Source organism: Aulostomus chinensis, chromosome 1 (genome assembly GCF_037954235.1).
Source record: "Aulostomus chinensis isolate RoL2024-O1b breed Wild chromosome 1, RoL_Achi_v1.0, whole genome shotgun sequence".
NCBI lineage: Eukaryota > Metazoa > Chordata > Actinopteri > Syngnathiformes > Aulostomidae > Aulostomus > Aulostomus chinensis.
This window is the reverse complement of record NC_141320.1, coordinates 68,114,305-68,132,976: the sequence shown is the minus strand read 5'-3', so window position 1 is coordinate 68,132,976 and position 18,672 is coordinate 68,114,305. Positions and strand designations below refer to the sequence as shown.

The window sequence follows — 18,672 nt, the reverse complement described above, 5'->3', positions numbered from 1 at the left end:
CATCATCATCATCATCATCCATCCATCCATCCATCCATCATCCATCCACCATCCATCCATCCATCATCATCATCCACCATCCATCCACCATCCATCATCATCCATCCATCATCATCATCATCATCATCCACCATCCATCCACCATCCATCATCATCATCATCCACCATCCATCCACCATCCATCCATCCACACCATCCATCATCATCCATCCATTATCATCATCATCATCCATCCATCATCATCCATTATCCATCATCATCCATCCATCATCATCATCATCCACCATCCATCCACCATCATCATCATCCACCATCCATCCATCATCATCCATCCATCATCATCATCCATCCATCATCTATCCACCATCCATCCATCCACCATCCATCATCATCCATCCATCATCATCATCCATCCATCATCTATCCACCATCCATCCATCCACCATCCATCATCATCCATCCATCATCATCCATCCATCATCATCATCATCATCATCCATCCATCCATCCATCATCATCCATCCATCCATCCATCATCATCCATCATCCATCCATCCACCATCCATCATCCACCATCCATCATCATCCATCCATCCATCCATCATCATCCATCCATCCATCCATCATCATCCATCCATCCATCCATCATCATCCATCCATCCATCCATCCATCATCATCCATCATCCATCCATCCACCATCCATCATCCATCATCCATCATCCATCATCCATCCATCCATCATCATCCATCATCCATCATCCATCATCCATCATCCATCCATCCATCATCATCCATCCATCCATCCATCATCATCCATCCATCCATCCATCATCATCCATCCATCCATCCATCCATCATCATCCATCATCCATCCATCATCCATCATCCATCATCCATCATCCATCATCTTATCGTTCTACCTGTAACATTTTCTTAACTCGTGTGAACACTTTGAACTTTGTCAAATGCATCTCTTTATCTTTCCATCTGTCCATCTGCCCAAGCATCAGCAGGCCTTCACACCCACTACCAGGTTGATGACAAGGCGGGACATCAGTGTGATTGGCTGAGAAACTGATTGTTTTGTTACTTTGTTCTCAAGTAATTAAGTTAATTGCTGTGTGTGTGAAGTTCAAATAATGAAGGCGAATGTGATCCAGCCCCAAAGGCCCACTGACCTCTGCAAAATAAAACAATCAACAGCCAAAACAAATCCACTGAGACTCTGACACCTTTCACCTCTGAGCTGGGGGCAGGACCGCAGAGTGGGGTGTTCTCCACAGCCAATGGGAAAACACACAGGCAGGGCTTTAATAAGCAAGCCTGGAGGTCACTCTTTGTTCCAAAATTCAGACCTGAATCTTGCTGCTGTCCTCCGACCTCTCCTTCTCCCTGTTGGCCTCCTCACCTCCCCAATGGACTCAGAACCACTTGGCCTCTCTGGTCTCCGTGTTGTCTCGGTTAATATGAAGCATTCAAGTGTTGGTGGCCATTCTGCTGGACTGCAGATTTGAGGGGCGGCACTCTGCAGAACACAGGTGGATTCTGCGTTGACTCTTCTATGATGTCATTGTCCACCTGACACTGGTAGGAGGAGTTTCAGGTTTGTCTTTAGACAGCAGCTGATTTCTGTTCTTGTTTATAGTTTGTGACCACAGGACGGTCCGTTTGTCAACATGTCCCTGTTTCGGACAGTCAGGACATCAGAGGGTCGACTTGCAGAACTCTATGAGTCTCTCCCTCTTCATGTCTCTCTGTCCATCTGTCTGTCTCTCTTGTCAAGTTAAGTCAGTTTTATACGTATAGCCACAAATCACAACAAAGCCTTCTCAGGACATTTTACAAGTAGGTCAGCTTTAGAATCGCCCAAAAGTTCCCCATGAGACAGACCACCTGAGAGAGACAGACCACCAGAGACAGAACATCAGAGATAGACCACCTGAGAGAGACGGAACACCTAAGACTCAACAGGATCATGTGGACTCAGGCTCAATGGGGGGGTGCAGAAATGGTGGCAGAGACAAAGTGAGAGTGATGGAAGGGACAGAATGACAGATGGATGGCGAGGTCCAATCATAAAACAGTCCTGGACCAGTTTGTGTCTCTGTAGGGAGGGAGGACAGTAAAGCTCGCTGTCGCAGGCTGGATTCTGATCCAACTGTCATCTCCGTGGAGATTCTGACCGTCAAAGTCGACTCACTGCTAGCAGTCCTGCTAATACCCGCTGGACTCAACCTTACGTACTACATGTAATACTACAGCACCGCCATTACAGGTAATACTACAACAAGGCCGCAACATGTAATACTACAGCACCGCCATTACAGGTAATACCACAGCAAGGCCGCAACATGTAATACTACAACAACGCCATTTCAGGTAATATTACAGCAAGGCCGCTACATGTAATACTACAACAACGCCATTACAGGTAATACTACAGAAAGGCCGCTACATGTAATACTACAGCACCGCCATTACAGGTAATACCACAGCAAGGCCGCAACATGTAATACTACAACAACGCCATTACAGGTAATATTACAGCAAGGCCGCTACATGTAATACTACAGCACCACCATTACAGGTAATACTACAGCAATGCCGTTACATGTAATACTACAGCACCACCATTACAGGTAATACTACAACAAGGCCGCTACATGTAATACCACAGCACCACCATTACAGGTAATACTACAGCACGGCCGCTACATGTAATACTACAGCACCACCATTACAGGTAATACTACAGCACGGCCGCTACATGTAATACTACAGCACCGCCAGTGCAGGTAATACTACAGCAAGGCCATTACATGTAATAAAAGAGCACCGCCATTACAGGTAATACTACAGCAAGGCCATTACATGTAATACCACAGCACCACCATTACAGGTAATACTACAGCAAGGCTGCTACATGTAATACTACAGCACCGCCATTACAGGTAATACTACAGCAAGGCTGCTACATGTAATACCACAGCACCACCATTACAGGTAATACTACAGCAAGGCCGTTACATGTAATACTACAGCACCACCATTACAGGTAATACTACAGCAAGGCTGCTACATGTAATACCACAGCACCACCATTACAGGTAATACTACAGCAAGGCCGCTACATGTAATACCACAGCACCACCATTACAGGTAATACTACAGCAAGGCTGCTACATGTAATACTACAGCACCACCATTACAGGTAATACTACAGCAAGGCTGCTACATGTAATACCACAGCACCACCATTACAGGTAATACTACAGCAAGGCCGCTACATGTAATACCACAGCACCACCATTACAGGTAATACTACAGCAAGGCTGCTACATGTAATACTGCAGCACCGCCATAAAAGGTAATACTACAGCAAGGCCGCTACATGTAATACTACAGCACCGCCATTACAGGTGGTACTACACCATGGTCACTGCAGGTAATACTGCAGTATTGCCAGTACAGGTAATACTTTAGTACAAATTGTACTGCAGGTAATACTACAGCACCAGTGTTACAGGGACGACCGTCGTTATAGGTAACACTGTTGCACAAATGTTACAGGCACCACTGTTCAGCAGCATGATACATTCACAGCAGTAAAAATCTGGTCAGTACATAAAATGTATCCATAACTGTGTGCATGTAGAAATAGTCGAGCAACAGCTTGTAGGCAGTAAAGTCGTGCGTACACGGACAGAAACGCTACGTGTGCCATGCAGGCACTTCCTGTTGATCGGGCCAAGTTTCTTCTACTGTACGGCGGCTGGATGACTTTCTGTCTGGACGGGCTGGCCTGGGGTCGTCAGCTGAACACATCTCATCGCCTTTACCGATGCGTCGACCTACTCTTCTTTCATGGGCTTTATGTCCTGGTTCCAGTTCTGTTACTGGTTCAGTCCTGGTTGTCTCTCAAGCGACCAGATGACATCACTGTTCGGAGAAAATAGAAATGCTAAACTGAAGCTGACGACCCATCAGAGCACCGATAAGCGCCATCGGCCACATGACAAATGGATGTTGTGTGCAGGGTCACTGATGGCAGCTGATCGACCAGAAATGTCACTTTTCTGTCAAAAGTAACCAATAATAATAAAAAAATGCTGATTCTTTGTTAATGCCTGAAGCGTGAAGATCACCAGGTCACATCTCCTTCCCAGGGCAGACTTCATGTTGTGGAACACAAAATTTTCACTGCCTGGTTACATTCAACAGTCTTTATTGACATTAAAACATACTTAATACATTATGGTTGGTCCATTAATTTTTCTGAAAGACATTTTTAAATGTTTTATCTTTTCACAGCGATTCTCTCCTCCCTCATCCTCCTGCTCAGCTCTTCTTGATCAGTTTGGCCACAGACATGAAGGCCTGTTGCAGGCCAAGCCCATTCAGGGCGCTGCAGGCTTGAATCTCCCACCGCAGATCCGAGTAACTGCGGAGCTCCAGCTGGTTGGAGATCTGGCAGGAGACAGAAGACGGTGAGGAACAGCCCTCGGGAGGGAAGACGGCACCTCGGAAGCTCCTCCTGTCCTGACCTGACTAAGAAGCTGCTGAGAACTTGAAGAGGGCATGCTGAACAGAGTTGAGACACAAGTTCAGGGAGACTTCGCTTCCCAATCATAAGTATATTTGATTTGTAAAGTCATTGCCACTGCCACACTGAAATGTTATGAGTACAGTTGTCCACTTGTGAACAGGAAACCAGTGTAATGAGGTAAGAATGGGTGTTACGTGTTTATGTGTCTGCACTCGCTTCAGGATCCTCGCAGCATGGTTCTGGAGGTTCTCACTAGGGATCTGGATGAGAGGGTGAGTTGTAGCAGTAGTTAACCAGAATTTGGTGATGTTCTCACGGTGGTAGGAGTTCCTGCATGGATGTCTACTGTGGGCATGGACTGACAGAGGAGGGTCAGTTTTTAGAGCCACAATGTCTCCCCACAGTTCTTCCCTCATCTGATTCGCTACCCCCAAATGCTGCAATACATTCATCCATCCATCCATCCATCCATCCATCCATCCATTCATCCATCAATTCATCCATCCATCCATTCATTCATCCAGCCATTCATCCATCCATCAATTCATTCATCCATCCATCCATTCATCCATCAATTCATTCATCCATCCATCCATTCATCCGTCCATTCATCCATCCATCCATCCATCAATTCATTCATCCATCCATCCATCCATCCATCCATCCATCCATCCATTCATCCATCAATTCATCCATCCATCAATTCATTCATCCATCCATCCAGCCATTCATCCATCCATCCATCCATCTATTCATCATCCATCCATCCATCTATCCATCCATCCATCTATTCATCATCCATCCATCCATCTATTCATCCATCCATCCATTCATCCATCTATTCATCCATCCATCTATTCATCATTCATCCCTCCCTCCATGTTCCCCCTCTCCTCCTGTTCAGGGTGGTGGGGGTGGAGCCTATCCCAGCAGCCTTCCCCCTGGACAGGTCACCAGTCCATGGCAGGGCCAACACATAGAGACAGACAACCATTGGCTCTCCCAGCCACGCCTACGGTCAATTTAGAGTCTGGATTAACCTGGTCCCTCTTGATGTCTTTGGACTGTGGAGGAAGCTGGAGTACCAGAGAGAACCCAGCAGGAACAGGGAGAACATGGAGACTCACCCAGAAAGACCCCGTGCTGCAGCCGGGGCTCCACCCACAACCTTCTTGCTGGGGGCCACAGGGAGGACCACTGCTCCACCGGGCCTCCACAATAGTTTAATATTTAAAGAAAATAAACCATAATTTGACCTGTCCAGGGTGTACTCCGCCTCTCGCCCGTTGACGCTGGGATGGGCTCCAGCCCCCCCGCGACCCTTAATGTGTAGGAATAAGCGGAAGATGACGATGGAAACCATAATTTGTGTAATCTTCGCCGACGGTCTCCTCACAGCTCCTTTGTTGTGGACTCAGTGGCTTCCTCATGTCTCCTGGAGGTCTTGTCACATGTTGTTACACTCACAAACGCACGTGTTGTTGTTGGCAGCTTTCAGTTGTCTTGTTTTTAGTGACTTTCACTCACATGGTTTCTTATTTTTCTCTTTGTTGTCTCGGGTACCCAGGGGTGGTGTGGCCGCGGGCAATGCTCACTTCAGCTTCAGCTTATTCATCATGCGCCTACCCACCAGCATCCTGATTGGTTGCTCTGAGCACCAGTGGTCGTGTGTCCAGCCTCATGACGGTGGGTGGGACATCAACAGATCTCACAGAGGAAAGGTTGGCAGGTTCATCCACACCTCTGCTGACCTCAGTTTGCTAATTGTGGCTTCTGTTTGCAGTTACGTATTCTCAACAGCTGACATCACAACTGCAGTTTTGATTCGATTAATTGTGCCGTCCTCCTTCCTTCTGTCTCAGTGAACGGGTGTCCCAGTCAGGGTCAAATCAAGTGAGTCAAGTGTGTCCTACCTCCCGTATCGTCATGGAGTCAGGCCGGTCCTTCTTGTTGGCCAGAACCATCAGAGGGACTCCTTGCAACTTCTCATTACTCAAAACCTTCCTCAGTGCTTTCTGAGCCTCCGGGAGGCGAGACGGGTTGCTGCTGTCCACCACGAACACCAGGGCCTTGCAATCGTCCAGATAGAACCTGGACAGCAAGAACAAGTAGTTTAATGACAGTTTAGTAGTCGTATGAGTGATCGTAACACTGGGGCCTGACGAGAACAAGTCCACTAGTAGTTTAGTGGAAGACCACTAGGAGTAAATGTCAATCACCTCCAGTTCGGCCTCATGCTCATCTGTCCTCCAACATCCCAAATTGTCAGAGAAGTCTTCTTGGTCAGATCCAAAGTTCCCACGTTGAATCCAATGGTGGGTGAGGTGTCCATCACCTGCAGGTTCACAGCTGGTTACACCTGGATACACTGACACCTGGACAAACTGACACCTGGGTGAACTCACCTGTCCAGTCAGCAGTCTTGCGAGCAGAGTGGACTTTCCAGAGGCGTCCAAACCCATCAGAATTACCTGAGCACATGTTAACAAACATGAGTGCATGTCAGCAAACATGCTAACATGACAATGTGTGTGTGTGTGTGTGTGTGTGTGTGTGTGTGTGTGTGCGCATGTGTGAGTGTGTTACCTGTGGAGAGGAGGAAGTCTGACCCATCACAATCACTTGTCTTCAAAAGTTTAACCTTATGGCTGCTGTCCAGTCTTCTTTCTCCTCAACATTCATCCACTCTTACCTGCGTCTTACTGAAACACACCTGTAAAACTCCATTCAGGTGTGTTCACCTTCATTCATGAGGTCAACCAATAGGAGGAGAGTTGGAGTGGGTGATGTCACAGTGCAACAGGTTTGACTGCATTTCTCTTGTTCTGATGGCAGCAGCTTCTTTTATCATCTTAACATAACCTCCATATTTACTAAGTCCTGAGGCGCTCACCGGAGCTCCAGAGCGGTTGCCATGGGAACAAAGTCATCTACCTGTAGGCCGTCAGTCATCGTTCTATTCTGATTGTCCCCCACGGGGGAGGAGCTGGCTCCGCTGAGGCGGGGCCTGTCGCAGGGTATAAAGCCGTTTTCTTCCTTCCCTACCTCCTTCTTCTCCGTCTCCGTCGATCCTCGTCATGGGCCTCGGTGACCTCAAATCAGCCTCCGGCCTCAAAGTGCTGAATGACTTCCTGTCAGAGCGCAGCTACATCGAGGGGTCAGTATCGCAGAGGCAAAACGGGCTCGTAGAGCCGACTAGACTCCAGAAGCCCCAGCAGTTACCGTGGCTGGGGGTTAGAGCCAGTAGAAGCTGGTCGAGTCGCTGCAGGCTCGGCGAGCTGCCGGCGTCGCCATCTTGGCTCCGCACAGCGAGAGTGGCTGTTAGCTGCGAGCCGAGGAGGGAGGTCCAGAGTGAGACGGACCGATGGGAGGCTGCGGCTGTCTGGTTTAGCTCGGAATGTCTGCGAGGTGATGAACGAGTCGTTGAGGCGAAGTTTGAGTCAGTCGGAGGCTGTTTGAGCAGAGGAATTAGCTTCATGTTGTTAGCACCGAGCCACATGGTGCTAACGGCTAACAGCCAGAGCCTCAGAAGTCGTCAGTCTTGAGCACTGGTCACTTCTGATGATCAATCATGTAAGTGAACACGTGACTGCACTGTAGGAGGGTCGTGTCGAATTTGCGGATATTAAAACTGAGTCTAGTCTCGTTATGACAACGTGACGAAGTAGTGACGCCACCACGCTAATTCGCCTGTAGCATAACGGGTCCTGTCGTCTTTACTGTCACGTGCATTAGTGGTGTCCTCCGTCCCCAGGTATGTCCCCTCTCAGGCAGACGTCGCTGTCTTTGAGGCGATCCCGTCCCCGCCCCCGGCTGACCTGTGCCACGCCCTCCGTTGGTACAACCACATCAAGTCTTACCAGAGCCAGAAGAGCAGGTGAGCATGGTGATGTCACAGTTAGAACACGGGGTGACACGTGTGAACCTGCCCCCTCCCTGTCAGTCTTCCAGGAGTGAAGAAACCCTTGGGTCAGTATGGCCCCGCAGGGGTGCCTGACAGCACCCCTAGCTCCGCCCCTGCATCTAAAGTAGACGATGATGACGACGATGACATCGACCTGTTCGGGTCTGACGAGGAGGTGAGGTCACGCTGGACATCACCGCCCGCCGGACTGAAAACTGCATCTGTGTTGTGGCTACAACTCATTGTGGTGATGTCACTCATTGCGTTGGCCTGAACTGACCTGATTGTCGTCTGGCAGGAAGATGCAGAAGCAGCCAGGCTGAAGGAGGCACGTCTGGCAGAGTACGCCGCCAAGAAGGCAAAGAGTAAGTGACCAGACCGGCTGTCAATCAGCTCACTGATTGGTTGACTGATGGCCATGATCCGCTACCTTATGATGATCCAATCACCATCTTTCGGCTGACGCCTGATGGACACCTTCTTTACCTGAGAGAGAGCCTCTATCTGTGGATTGGGCTGTCTAGCTGTGTCCATGGTGACTGACTCCTCCTCCTCCTCAGAGCCCGCCCTCATCGCTAAATCCTCAATCCTACTGGATGTGAAACCGTGGGACGATGAGACAGACATGGCCAAGCTGGAGGAGTGCGTCCGCAGCATTCAGATGGATGGACTCGTCTGGGGACAATGTAAGAACCTGGCCACTGTTGACTCATGGCGCCACTGCAGACTTGATGATGATCTTTCTCACCATCTTTCGGCTGAATGTGTGATGTCACCTGATGATCTGAAAACTGCGGCAGTCTAAATGTTGCGTTGTGCTGCTTCTATGATGTGGTGATGTTTGTCCCTGGTGTGCCCCTGCAGCCAAACTGGTGCCGGTAGGTTACGGCATCAAGAAGCTACAGATCGGCTGCGTGGTGGAAGATGACAAGGTGGGTCTCTGAGTGGCGCAGTTTGGTGTCTCAGGTGGCGGTCATGCTCAGCTGTGTCCATGTTTCAGGTGGGCACGGACATCCTGGAGGAGCAGATCACAGCGTTCGAAGACTTTGTCCAGTCCATGGACGTCGCTGCGTTCAACAAGATCTGAAAACAGTCGCTCAAATAAAGGACTTGAGAAAAACGCCTTGTCTTGTCGTTTGTTTTTAAAGTTTGAACTTGATGGTTGGTTCGGGACTGGAGATCCAGTTTAACGGAGCCAAACTGAATAATGTGGAGCAGTTTCTCATGGCAGATTCTCCGCGTGTAGTTTAGTATTTAACCGGCTGGTGGCAGTGTAGGGGCTCGGCTGTACTACCGCAATTTCGCAATAGAAGAAGAACCAGACCGGAAACTAAACAGAGCGGTGGAGTCAAGTACGGCGGGAGAGCACGTTTTTCTGCCTGGAGTCATCAAACTGGTAAATAAACGGATCGGTTACGGATCAATCATTGACTCATCAGTGACGTGAGTGACGTTACACTTGTCTGTGTGGTTGCTGCGCAGCGAACGGGCTGATAGTAGCTAACTGGTAGCCGACTGCTAACAAGACCCTTAATAGGAGACACGTCAACAGCAGCAGCGTCACGTGTGAACGGTGAGCTCGATGTAACCCGGGTTTGAGTCGGGTTAAAACGTCGCAGGTGCACATGAGGCTAGTTAGCTTCCAAGCAACAGCCAATCACAGCAAAGTGAGAGTTCAGTGATTGGTTAGCTTTAAGCCCCATTCCTGCTTCTGAGCATTTGTGAATGAAATGATCAGTGACGTCACAACAGTTACTCGCTGCAAATGAACCTGTAGCGCGTTGAAGTGGCAGTCTAGTTTGACCTGGAGTTGGACCCTGAAATAAATTCAAGCCGCAGCTGATAACCCGTTATGACATGAGGCGACCACAACGGCAGTTTTCATAAAAACACATTTCTCCCATTATTTTATAAGACCACACTTCTTTGGCACGATGCTGAATACATGGGTGTCAGTTCATAAAATCTCAGATTAATTTTCAGGCTATGGACTCAGCATCCCCCACCTGGTTTCCGTTGGTTGCAGCATGGAGGCATCTGATTGGCCTGAATCTTTACTGATTACAGGTGAAGTCACATGTGTAGTTGAGTCCTTTATAGATCTCTAGTTTGTTACAATGTTAAAGAAGTGACCCGTGTGTGTGTCAGACCTACAGGATGTTGGATCCCTGTGATGAAGGTAACATCTCAAACTGTTTGACATTTCTTACAAATTGTATTCGTCATCACACTGTATCACTCTGTGTGTGTGTTTCAGATGAGCAGAGTAAGGCGGAGGCGGCCTGCAGGTGAGTCCCACGACCGACGACTGAACAAGATTCAACTGCCAACCAAAGTACTGTCACACCTTGTCTAGTTTTTAGAACAAACAGCATGAGCAGAAGCTCACGTAAGCATGAACAGGGAAAATGGCGGTAAGGGATATCACTAATGGAAATCACCTTTAATATGTATGACAGGATGTGGGCGGAGTCTGAGCCAGGGCCATCCAGGTGTCAGCCCAGCAGACAGGGTTACTGTGGCTACTGTAGAGTCCTCTACCACAACCTGGACCAGGTGAGACCGTCAACACCAACCTCATATCATGACCTGAGTGGGTGTGTCTTAACATACTTGTGACATCACATGTCTCTCTTTCTCAGCATCTGTCAAGTCTCAGACACCTGGATTCTGTCCAGGCGTCTTCCAGAGGCTCCAGCAACATTTCCTCATCCAGCAGCAGTCGAACCAAACTAACCCTGCTGGAGCGCTTCCTGCAAGATGTGCTGCAGCACCACCCGCACCACTACAACGACCCCAGGTAGCAAAGCTAACACACCTGCACAGCTAAAAACAACCTCAGGAAACAAAGCTAACGTACCTGCACCATGTAAACAACCTGAGGTGACAGCACTCGCGCACCTGCATTGCTAAAACAACATCAGGTAACAAAGCTAACACATCAAAACTGTTACAGCACCCCTGGGTAACAAAACTAACACATCTATGCCATTTTAACCATCCCAGGTAATGAATCATAAACAGCCCCAGGTAGCAAAGCTCACCACCATGCTGCTGGATTTATGTGCTTCCTGTTGTCAGGCAGTGACTTAAATGCACCTGTGCAGTGACTTCAGCACTGTGTGTGTGTCTGTCAGGCCAACTCACGCAGACCTTCCCTCAGTCTCCGCCCCCCTGTTGCCGAGGGGGGCACTTGATGAACTCTGTTTCTCTGATGATGAAAGCCAGTCACTGGGGACTCGCAAGCACCTGCCTAGCCCTGATGATGTGTCCTGTCAGCTGGCCAATCAGGAAGAAGATCTTGGCACTTGTAGCCAATCAGGAAAGGAAGTTTCAGAGGAGGTATGTCAGGAGAGGCTGTGTGCACCAATCAGAGTGCAGGAGGGAGGAGGGGCCACCCACTCACAGCAAACATATTCATCACGCCCCCAGGCCCCACCCCCACACCCTCAGGCCCCACCCTCCATCCACAGGAAGGCCCACAGGAAGACCAACAGGAGGAAATCCAGCAAATCCTTGTCCCCTGTACCTCCACCCAGTGCAGACCCTGTCTCTGGTCCTGGTCCTGGTCCGGAACATTGTCCTAGTTCAGGTCTCAGGCCCCAAACCATGTTAGACCTCAAGCCGTGGCTGAGCTGGCAGAGGCAGAGGTGGGAGGAGCACAAACAGGAGGCGTTCAGCTCGGACGACTCAGACCCCCTGGACCAAACCATTGAAGAGGTGTGTCCCGTTGTTGTTGCTTACAGTTTGTTCTTGTTCATCTCTGCCAAGCTGGTTGTTTTCTCTGGTTTTCATGAAATGTGGTGGAGGAACAGAGCTTGAGCGGTTGTTACCATGGTTACCAGCAGTAATCTACACTGAATGACTATTTCAGGTGATCCAGGTGTGTTGTTATGGCATCGGTTCAGCACGCTGCCAGGAGGAGGAGACCGGGAGCTTCCACTTCAGTCTTCCCATCTCCCTGGAAACAGCGAGTGAGAACTGGGACTCTCCTGTGCAGGTAAAAGGGGAATCAGAGGGCGCAGGGCAGGAGGGCATTCTGGTTTCCTTCTGAGCCTGGAACTTCTCTCCACAGGCAAGCCGAACACCTGTCCAGGTGAGCCAAGTAGAGAGACAAGACCTCAGTCACCTAATGGATGTTCAGGTGGACCTGAAGGACCAGCTGTACTCCTACCAGCTGGACTCTGCCCTCAACAACCAGCAGGAGGCAGGGGGTGGGGCCAGGCGAGACCAGGGCTTCTGGACTCTGCCCATAGAAGAAGTGCTGCCTGCGCCAGAGCATATCCCAGAATCCTTCAGGGGGAAGACCTGGGCCCAGATTGAACAGGAGGATGAGGAGAAAGTGAACAAACTAGTCCGACAATTCCGGCGGGGAAGATTCGTCTGCTACTTTGACAGCGAGTCACTGGCCAGGTGAGCTCACACAATGATATGTGCATACATGATCATGTGACGTTTCTTGATGATGTCATGACTGTCCAGGTATGGGAGGAGGAGCAGGGAGGATCATGGTGAAACCCAGAGGGCGGAGCTAGAGCCTTCTGTCGTTCACTTGATGGAGCATGATGAACATTCTGCATATAAGAAGAAGAGGGGGCGGAGCTTCCGGGTGGCATCCAGGTGTCAGGTGAGTGTGATGCCAACACTCAGAAACACAGTGGTTAAATGTCTTCGTCACATTTTTTTTCTCCCAGGTGGTGAAAGTCAGCCACGGCACTCAGACGCCCCGAGTCGTTGTCCCAACTGTCCGACAACCGGCCTCAGAGGACCCACCCACCATTGTCCCTCCAGCCACTCAGGAGGCAGCCAGCAGGACTCCTGAGGCGCTCAGCTGGCGCCGTTTCCCACCATCCTATTCCAACATCATCACGCCACTGCAGTCTCGCACCTCTTTGGTTTACCTGCTCTGTTCTCCCACCAGCCCTGCCCCCACCCTCACACCTGTTGCAGGCTCCACCCCTAAACGTTGCAGGAGGAAAAAGCGTCCGCTGGAGCTTGAGGGTTTAAAGGTCAAATACAAACGGTTTCCTGTCAGGTTCTATGACCTCACCAGTAATCGCATCCTAAAGAACCCACCCAAAGCCCTCCTGTGGTCTAAAGGCTCCGCCCCCTCCAGCGCACCACCTTTGTCATGCGTCCGTCAGCTTTTTAGGAGTCTGAGTCCAGACCTGAACACTGAGAGGCCGCCGACGGACATTTGCTCAGGATCCTCGAGGGTCAAAGGTCAGAGGCTATCAGACAACACCTCAACCTTCAGCAGCCACTTTCTTCTGAGCACGCTCAGTAGAGAACCAGCTGTGACTGATAAACAGGACAGCACCAGGAGGCGAGGAAGGGCTTCAGTAGCCCTGCCTCCTGTGCCTAACACCAGGTCAGGAAGGGGGGTGGGGAAGGAAAGGACAAGGCTCCTCCCCAAGAGGAGGGCAAACAGATCACAAGCCACACCCCTATCAACCAGGAGGAGTGGAGTCCGTCAGACAGGCTCCTCGCCATTGGTCCCCAAACAGCCACACCCTCGGCGAGGGAGGACTCGGAGGGGTCGGGGTTGTGACAAGGCCCGAAGGTAGCAGGTTACCATGGTTACCTGTTCAGGTAGATGCCTCATCAATACTCCGATTGATCTGATTATTACAACCACTGGGCAGAAAGTGACAGTAACTTCAAACACGATCATAAATTTATTGATTACTTGTAAAATATCGATCATCAATTAATCTGACAATCTTGAGATGTCAAAAATAAAGCTGCACTTATTCAACATGTCAGACAAACTAAATCGATCAATGAGGCTCCTGATCAGTGACTCCTCACAGGTGGATCTTGACCTCGCTGCTGTCAGACAACAGTTAATGTTGATGAAAGATTGACAGATTTGGAAGTTTCACCTGAGCTTTGTCTGTCAGGATTTTTATACCTTTACACTTGCTTTACTGAACCCAATAAACACCTTTTATAACCTGTTCAGTGCCAGTCTGTTCTCACAGTCTGCACCAGGTGATGCATCAAAGCGCCCACCTGGTCTGCAGCCTCCAGAAGCTCCGCCCTCTTCCTGCCACCTTGAGATATAAGACACAAGAGTCATTAAAGGGTCACAAACAATTAAGAGATGTCAGTGGTCTGTCTCACCTGTCGGTGGCTCCATCCACCTGCCTGTCATCATTCCAGTCTTCAGTCTGTCAACAGTGTCTTGTAGCAGCTCCTCTGGACTCCGCGTCCCACAGTCCTCGATTGCAGAAGAGCAGGTGTCCTCTTTCTGCCCAGCCTCCAGTTGTATAGCACATGTTTCTATAAGGGGACACAGACACATGTCACATGAAGGCACCTCCCTCTCTTTCCTATGGATGTCATGTGACAGACCTGTGTCGTGGGGGATTGTGGGAGATGGAGTTTGTTGCTTGATTGCCTTCCATTCAGCTTCCATCTCCATCACGTATTCTTTTTCATTGTCCTCTTCATTGGACAAGTCCCCGTTTCTGCCTACGTCGGACCATGTCGGCCTCCTTCGCTCTCCGTTGTTCATGTCCTTGTTCTCTGTGTGGTGGCTGCTCGGTGAATTTGTGATGTGTTGTTGGGCCTCTGTCTTGGTTAGAGCCTGAAGAACAGGCACCCGTTAGAACTTCCCAGGTTCCACCTTAGAGCCATGAAAAGATCAGTCAGTCGCACCTGTGAGAGCATCCCCTGTAACTGGAGGTTGTGTTCTCGCAGTGTTTCCATGGTAACCTCCATTTGGGTGCACCTGTCCTCCAGCATTCCCTGTTCCGATTGGACTGCGAGCCGCCACACCTGCAGCTCCTGCTCCATCAGCCTGAAAACACCCAGTCAAACAAACTGAGGACGATAAAGTCCACACCAAGGCTTAATTGTGACTGGCTGCTGTCCGTCTCACCATTTGTCTCTCTGTAGGTTTCTGACATCAGTCAGCAGTGTCTCCGCCTTCAGCTGATCACACAAAACATAAACTCCATGTTGGCAATCACGAACAAGGCAACTGTGAGACAATTGGGGTCGGAGGTCACCTGCTCCACCATTGTCTCCTCAGCCTGCAGGACTCCAGACAAATCTGACCGAGGACGAGGGTGATCGGAGGAAACCCATCCCGCCGAGGTGGCTGGTTGTATAACAGCATCGGCGGGGGGCAGAGTCCTGAGTCACAAGTTACCCGTGAGCAGCGCTTTAATGAGTGTTTGATGATTTGATAGGTCACCACATCACCTGCTCTCCTCTGGCTCCGCCCACATCAGCTCCCTCCTCCTGTCCATTTCTCTTGTACTGTATCGCCGTGGTGACAGGGCATAACGAGCACTGGACAATAATGAAGACAGAGTCTCCCGCCAGGTGGGCTGATGGACACACAAAAGAAATCAGACAAGTACATGTCTGTCGGTCTGTCTCTCTCCTGTCTGTCTCTACCTGTGTACAGAACTCGAGGACTGGATGATGGCGCTTGTGTTTCCTTGTCTGGTGCTCTGACAGGAAGCAGCTCTGACATACCTGGATATTTACACACTTCCTGCATCGATACCTGAACAAGTGAACCGGTTAGATAAGCTGCAGTCAGGGGTCAGGGGGTAAAGGTCAGAGAGGTGGGCTGACATCTCACCTGAGTCCCATGATGGGGAAGGTCTTGCAGGTGTGACAGCGGACAGCGTGACTGACCTTCTGACTGACACATAGGCGGTGAAGAGTGGGTAACCATATCAACAGAGACGGCCCACTCTGTAGCCATGACAACACATGTTCAATGCTAGCTGTTGAGCTTGGCACCTATGAAGACACAGTCGATCTGTTGCTATGACAAGTCAGTGACCTGCGGGTGAGGGCTTGTGTGTGTAGGTCTCTCACCCCATTAAAGCACAACATCACTGCCTCGGCCACGCTGCCGAAAACACCTTCCTCCTGCACCGCCATGGGAACCTGGACACACACATCAGTTAGAGAGGGTGGAGCCATGGTGGGAAACGCCATCAGTTCCGTTTACCTGGCTGACATCATCCAATAAAGACCTGAGTGATGATCTGCTGACCAACCCTGAACCGCTGTCTGCAACACACACCAGCGCTGTCCACACGTACACACACATATAGACATGCGTGCACGTGCACACACACACACATACAGACAGACATACATACACGTACATACACACAGACATACATACACGTACACACACACCGACATACATACACGTACATACACACAGACATACATACACGTACATACACACCGACATACATACACGTACACACACACCGACATACATACACGTACATACACACAGACATACATACACGCACACACACACCGACATACATACACGTACATACACACAGACATACATACACGCACACACACAGACAGACATACATACACGCACACACACAGACAGACATACATACACGCACACACACACACAGACATACATACACGCACACACACACAGACAGACATACACGCACACACACAGACATACATACATACACGCACACACACAGACATACATACATACACGCACACACACACACAGACATACATACACGCACACACACACACAGACATACATACACGCACACACAGACAGACATACATACACGCACACACACACACAGACATACATACACGCACACACACACACAGACATACATACACGCACACACAGACATACATACACACACACAGACAGACATACATACACGCACACACACAGACAGACATACATACACGCACACACACACAGACATACATACACGCACACACAGACATACATACACGCACACACAGACATACATACACGCACACACAGACAGACATACATACACGCACACACACAGACAGACATACATACACGCACACACACACACAGACATACATACACGCACACACAGACATACATACATGCACACACAGACATACATACACGCACACACAGACAGACATACATACATACACGTGCACACACAGACAGACATACATACACATACACACAGGGCATTTTATTTTGTAGGAGTAGCATTTTATTTTGTAGGAGTAGCTTGTCATTGTGTCGGAGCTGTTACCTTTGAGCTTGAGCTGAAGTGTTTCTGCAGACAAACAGACTAGAGCAGCGTGAAGAGAAACCGCCATCACATGACCAGAATGACACCTGAAATACACACAAACCCACTCACACACACGTGCAAGCACACGCGTGTGTACATATGCAGCTATCCGGTGCTTGATTGAGCTTCACCTGTCAAACATTGTGAACACCAGAGTGCATGTCTCCTCTGGCGCTGCCACGGTCACATGGCCAGGTACTTCCTGTGACACACTGTTGAACATCCTGTCTAGAGATTGCATCACTTCCTGTCTGCTCAGTGTACCAGCCCCCTGCTGTTTGGCTCCACCCCTTGCTGGCAGCGCCACCATGATGTGTCGGACAAACACAACATCCACTAGAATCAACAACAAAAACAACATCAGCAGCAGCAACAACAACAAACCACAAAGTGCAAACAGACTCACGGCAGCAGCGTTTCTGTAGGGACTGAAGCTTGATGGCGGCTCTGTAGACAGACGGATGGATGTCAGTCAGCATCCCTGAGCAGGAAACAGAGTGATGATGTCACAGCGCCATGTGAGTGAAGGGAATGTTTTCAATTTACTGGTTGTAGAAAAAGCAGACGAGGAGACGTACTGGTGCTGGTATCCATGATGAGGAGCAGCTCTGTCCTGGTGCCGCAGCGGCAACCGGCTGAACTGCTGAATCTTTCATGAAGGTGTCCTCCTCTCACCTGCTGCCTGAGGACCAATCAGCAGCTGGGACAGGCGTCATCACTCCCCCTTCAAGGCACACACAGCCTGATCTACCGGCCAGTGTCAGCATAGCGCACAAGCGTGTCAAAGTCACAAGAGTGTAAATGAATGCGTGAGGGGTCTCTGGTGCTGGGAGGCCTGCTCGTCTCTCAGGGACGGGGCAGGAGACGCTGCTTCTGAGGGGTCATCAGTTGTTCATGATGTGGTAATTGTGAACAACTTTGTGGTTCAAGCTATGTGGTATTTTGAGATTATTTAGTATCTTTATGAAAATATGAGGCAGTGGGAGACACGGTTCAGGTCTGCACGCCTGTTCAGGAACAAACGTTCAGGACTCGGCCTTTCCAGAAAACAAGACCCCTGAGTGTCATGGCAGAACTTTTGTTGCATTTTGGAGCTTCATGAGTGAAACCGACCTGACGTGTTCTG

General features: G+C 49.6%; 5 protein-coding genes and 1 long non-coding RNA gene across 13 annotated transcripts; 4 read left to right on the top strand and 2 right to left on the bottom strand.

The window, feature by feature from the left end:
- Positions 1–966: 966 nt before the first annotated feature.
- Positions 967–3,957, top strand: ebpl (EBP like). The gene is given in 6 exon segments (XM_086202823.1): positions 967–1,034; positions 1,510–1,588; positions 1,660–1,765; positions 2,112–2,214; positions 2,917–2,952; positions 3,708–3,957. Coding segments are annotated over 6 exon segments (642 nt in total).
- arl11 (ADP-ribosylation factor-like 11) lies at positions 3,911–11,766 on the bottom strand. The gene is made up of 5 exons (XM_086202753.1): positions 7,134–11,766; positions 6,953–7,018; positions 6,767–6,882; positions 6,461–6,638; positions 3,911–4,468 (listed from the first exon to the last, which is right to left on the bottom strand). The coding sequence occupies exons 1-5, from the start codon at positions 7,158–7,160 to the stop codon at positions 4,340–4,342; spliced, it is 516 nt and encodes a 171-aa protein (XP_086058879.1). The 5' UTR covers positions 7,161–11,766; the 3' UTR covers positions 3,911–4,339.
- On the top strand, positions 4,194–6,716 carry LOC147272940 (uncharacterized). Its single transcript, XR_015115383.1, has 3 exons — positions 4,194–4,633; positions 6,115–6,233; positions 6,410–6,716. It is a non-coding gene; the product is annotated as an uncharacterized LOC147272940 (long non-coding RNA).
- Positions 7,547–9,571, top strand: eef1b2 (eukaryotic translation elongation factor 1 beta 2). Of its 2 annotated transcripts, none has more exons than XM_086202751.1 (7): positions 7,547–7,704; positions 8,302–8,424; positions 8,491–8,626; positions 8,750–8,816; positions 9,012–9,137; positions 9,316–9,383; positions 9,452–9,571. In XM_086202751.1, the coding sequence occupies exons 1-7, from the start codon at positions 7,625–7,627 to the stop codon at positions 9,536–9,538; spliced, it is 687 nt and encodes a 228-aa protein (XP_086058877.1). In that variant the 5' UTR covers positions 7,547–7,624; the 3' UTR covers positions 9,539–9,571. The 2 variants fall into 2 exon arrangements, with proteins under 2 accessions (XP_086058877.1, XP_086058878.1); XM_086202752.1 differs by lacking the exon at positions 7,547–7,704 and adding an exon at positions 7,904–8,120.
- zdbf2 (zinc finger, DBF-type containing 2) lies at positions 9,731–14,437 on the top strand. Of its 7 annotated transcripts, XM_086202746.1 has the most exons (11): positions 9,793–9,847; positions 10,435–10,518; positions 10,600–10,630; positions 10,709–10,739; positions 10,911–11,007; positions 11,094–11,251; positions 11,589–12,171; positions 12,326–12,451; positions 12,527–12,864; positions 12,934–13,078; positions 13,146–14,437. In XM_086202746.1, exons 3-11 carry the CDS (start codon positions 10,609–10,611, stop codon positions 14,016–14,018), a joined length of 2,373 nt encoding a protein of 790 aa, XP_086058872.1. In that variant the 5' UTR covers positions 9,793–9,847; positions 10,435–10,518; positions 10,600–10,608; the 3' UTR covers positions 14,019–14,437. The 7 variants fall into 7 exon arrangements, with proteins under 7 accessions (XP_086058870.1, XP_086058873.1, XP_086058874.1 ...); XM_086202744.1 differs by lacking the exon at positions 10,600–10,630 and having other exon boundaries at positions 9,731–9,847; XM_086202747.1 differs by having other exon boundaries at positions 9,766–10,518; positions 10,608–10,630.
- On the bottom strand, positions 13,441–17,869 carry dytn (dystrotelin). Its single transcript, XM_086202750.1, has 13 exons — positions 17,678–17,869; positions 17,505–17,590; positions 16,430–16,509; positions 16,294–16,365; positions 16,052–16,215; positions 15,862–15,973; positions 15,664–15,791; positions 15,468–15,594; positions 15,338–15,390; positions 15,115–15,256; positions 14,809–15,043; positions 14,578–14,736; positions 13,441–14,507 (listed from the first exon to the last, which is right to left on the bottom strand). Exons 1-13 carry the CDS (start codon positions 17,854–17,856, stop codon positions 14,413–14,415), a joined length of 1,632 nt encoding a protein of 543 aa, XP_086058876.1. The 5' UTR covers positions 17,857–17,869; the 3' UTR covers positions 13,441–14,412.
- Positions 17,870–18,672: the final 803 nt, after the last annotated feature.

Bases quoted from the DNA above. Each gene is read 5' to 3' on its own strand.
- arl11 (XM_086202753.1), bottom strand. From the start codon at position 7,160: ATGGGTCAGACTTCCTCCTCTCCACAG. The intron at 6,883-6,952 runs GTGAGTTCACCC...GTGAACCTGCAG, and splicing joins CAAGACTGCTGACTGGACAG to GTGATGGACACCTCACCCAC. The intron at 4,469-6,460 runs GTAGGACACACT...GTCTCCTGCCAG, and splicing joins ACTCCATGACGATACGGGAG to ATCTCCAACCAGCTGGAGCT.
- eef1b2 (XM_086202751.1), top strand. From the start codon at position 7,625: ATGGGCCTCGGTGACCTCAAATCAGCCTCCGGCCTCAAAGTGCTGAAT. The intron at 7,705-8,301 runs GTCAGTATCGCA...CTCCGTCCCCAG, and splicing joins GAGCGCAGCTACATCGAGGG to GTATGTCCCCTCTCAGGCAG. The intron at 8,627-8,749 runs GTGAGGTCACGC...GTCGTCTGGCAG, and splicing joins TGTTCGGGTCTGACGAGGAG to GAAGATGCAGAAGCAGCCAG.
- zdbf2 (XM_086202743.1), top strand. From the start codon at position 10,609: ATGTTGGATCCCTGTGATGAAGGTAACATCTCAAACTGTTTGACATTT. The intron at 10,740-10,910 runs GTGAGTCCCACG...TATGTATGACAG, and splicing joins AAGGCGGAGGCGGCCTGCAG to GATGTGGGCGGAGTCTGAGC. The intron at 11,008-11,093 runs GTGAGACCGTCA...TCTCTTTCTCAG, and splicing joins TCTACCACAACCTGGACCAG to CATCTGTCAAGTCTCAGACA.
- dytn (XM_086202750.1), bottom strand. From the start codon at position 17,856: ATGGTGGCGCTGCCAGCAAGGGGTGGAGCCAAACAGCAGGGGGCTGGT. The intron at 15,391-15,467 runs GTGACCTCCGAC...TTGTGTGATCAG, and splicing joins AGGAGACAATGGTGGAGCAG to CTGAAGGCGGAGACACTGCT. The intron at 15,257-15,337 runs GTGAGACGGACA...GGGTGTTTTCAG, and splicing joins AACCTACAGAGAGACAAATG to GCTGATGGAGCAGGAGCTGC.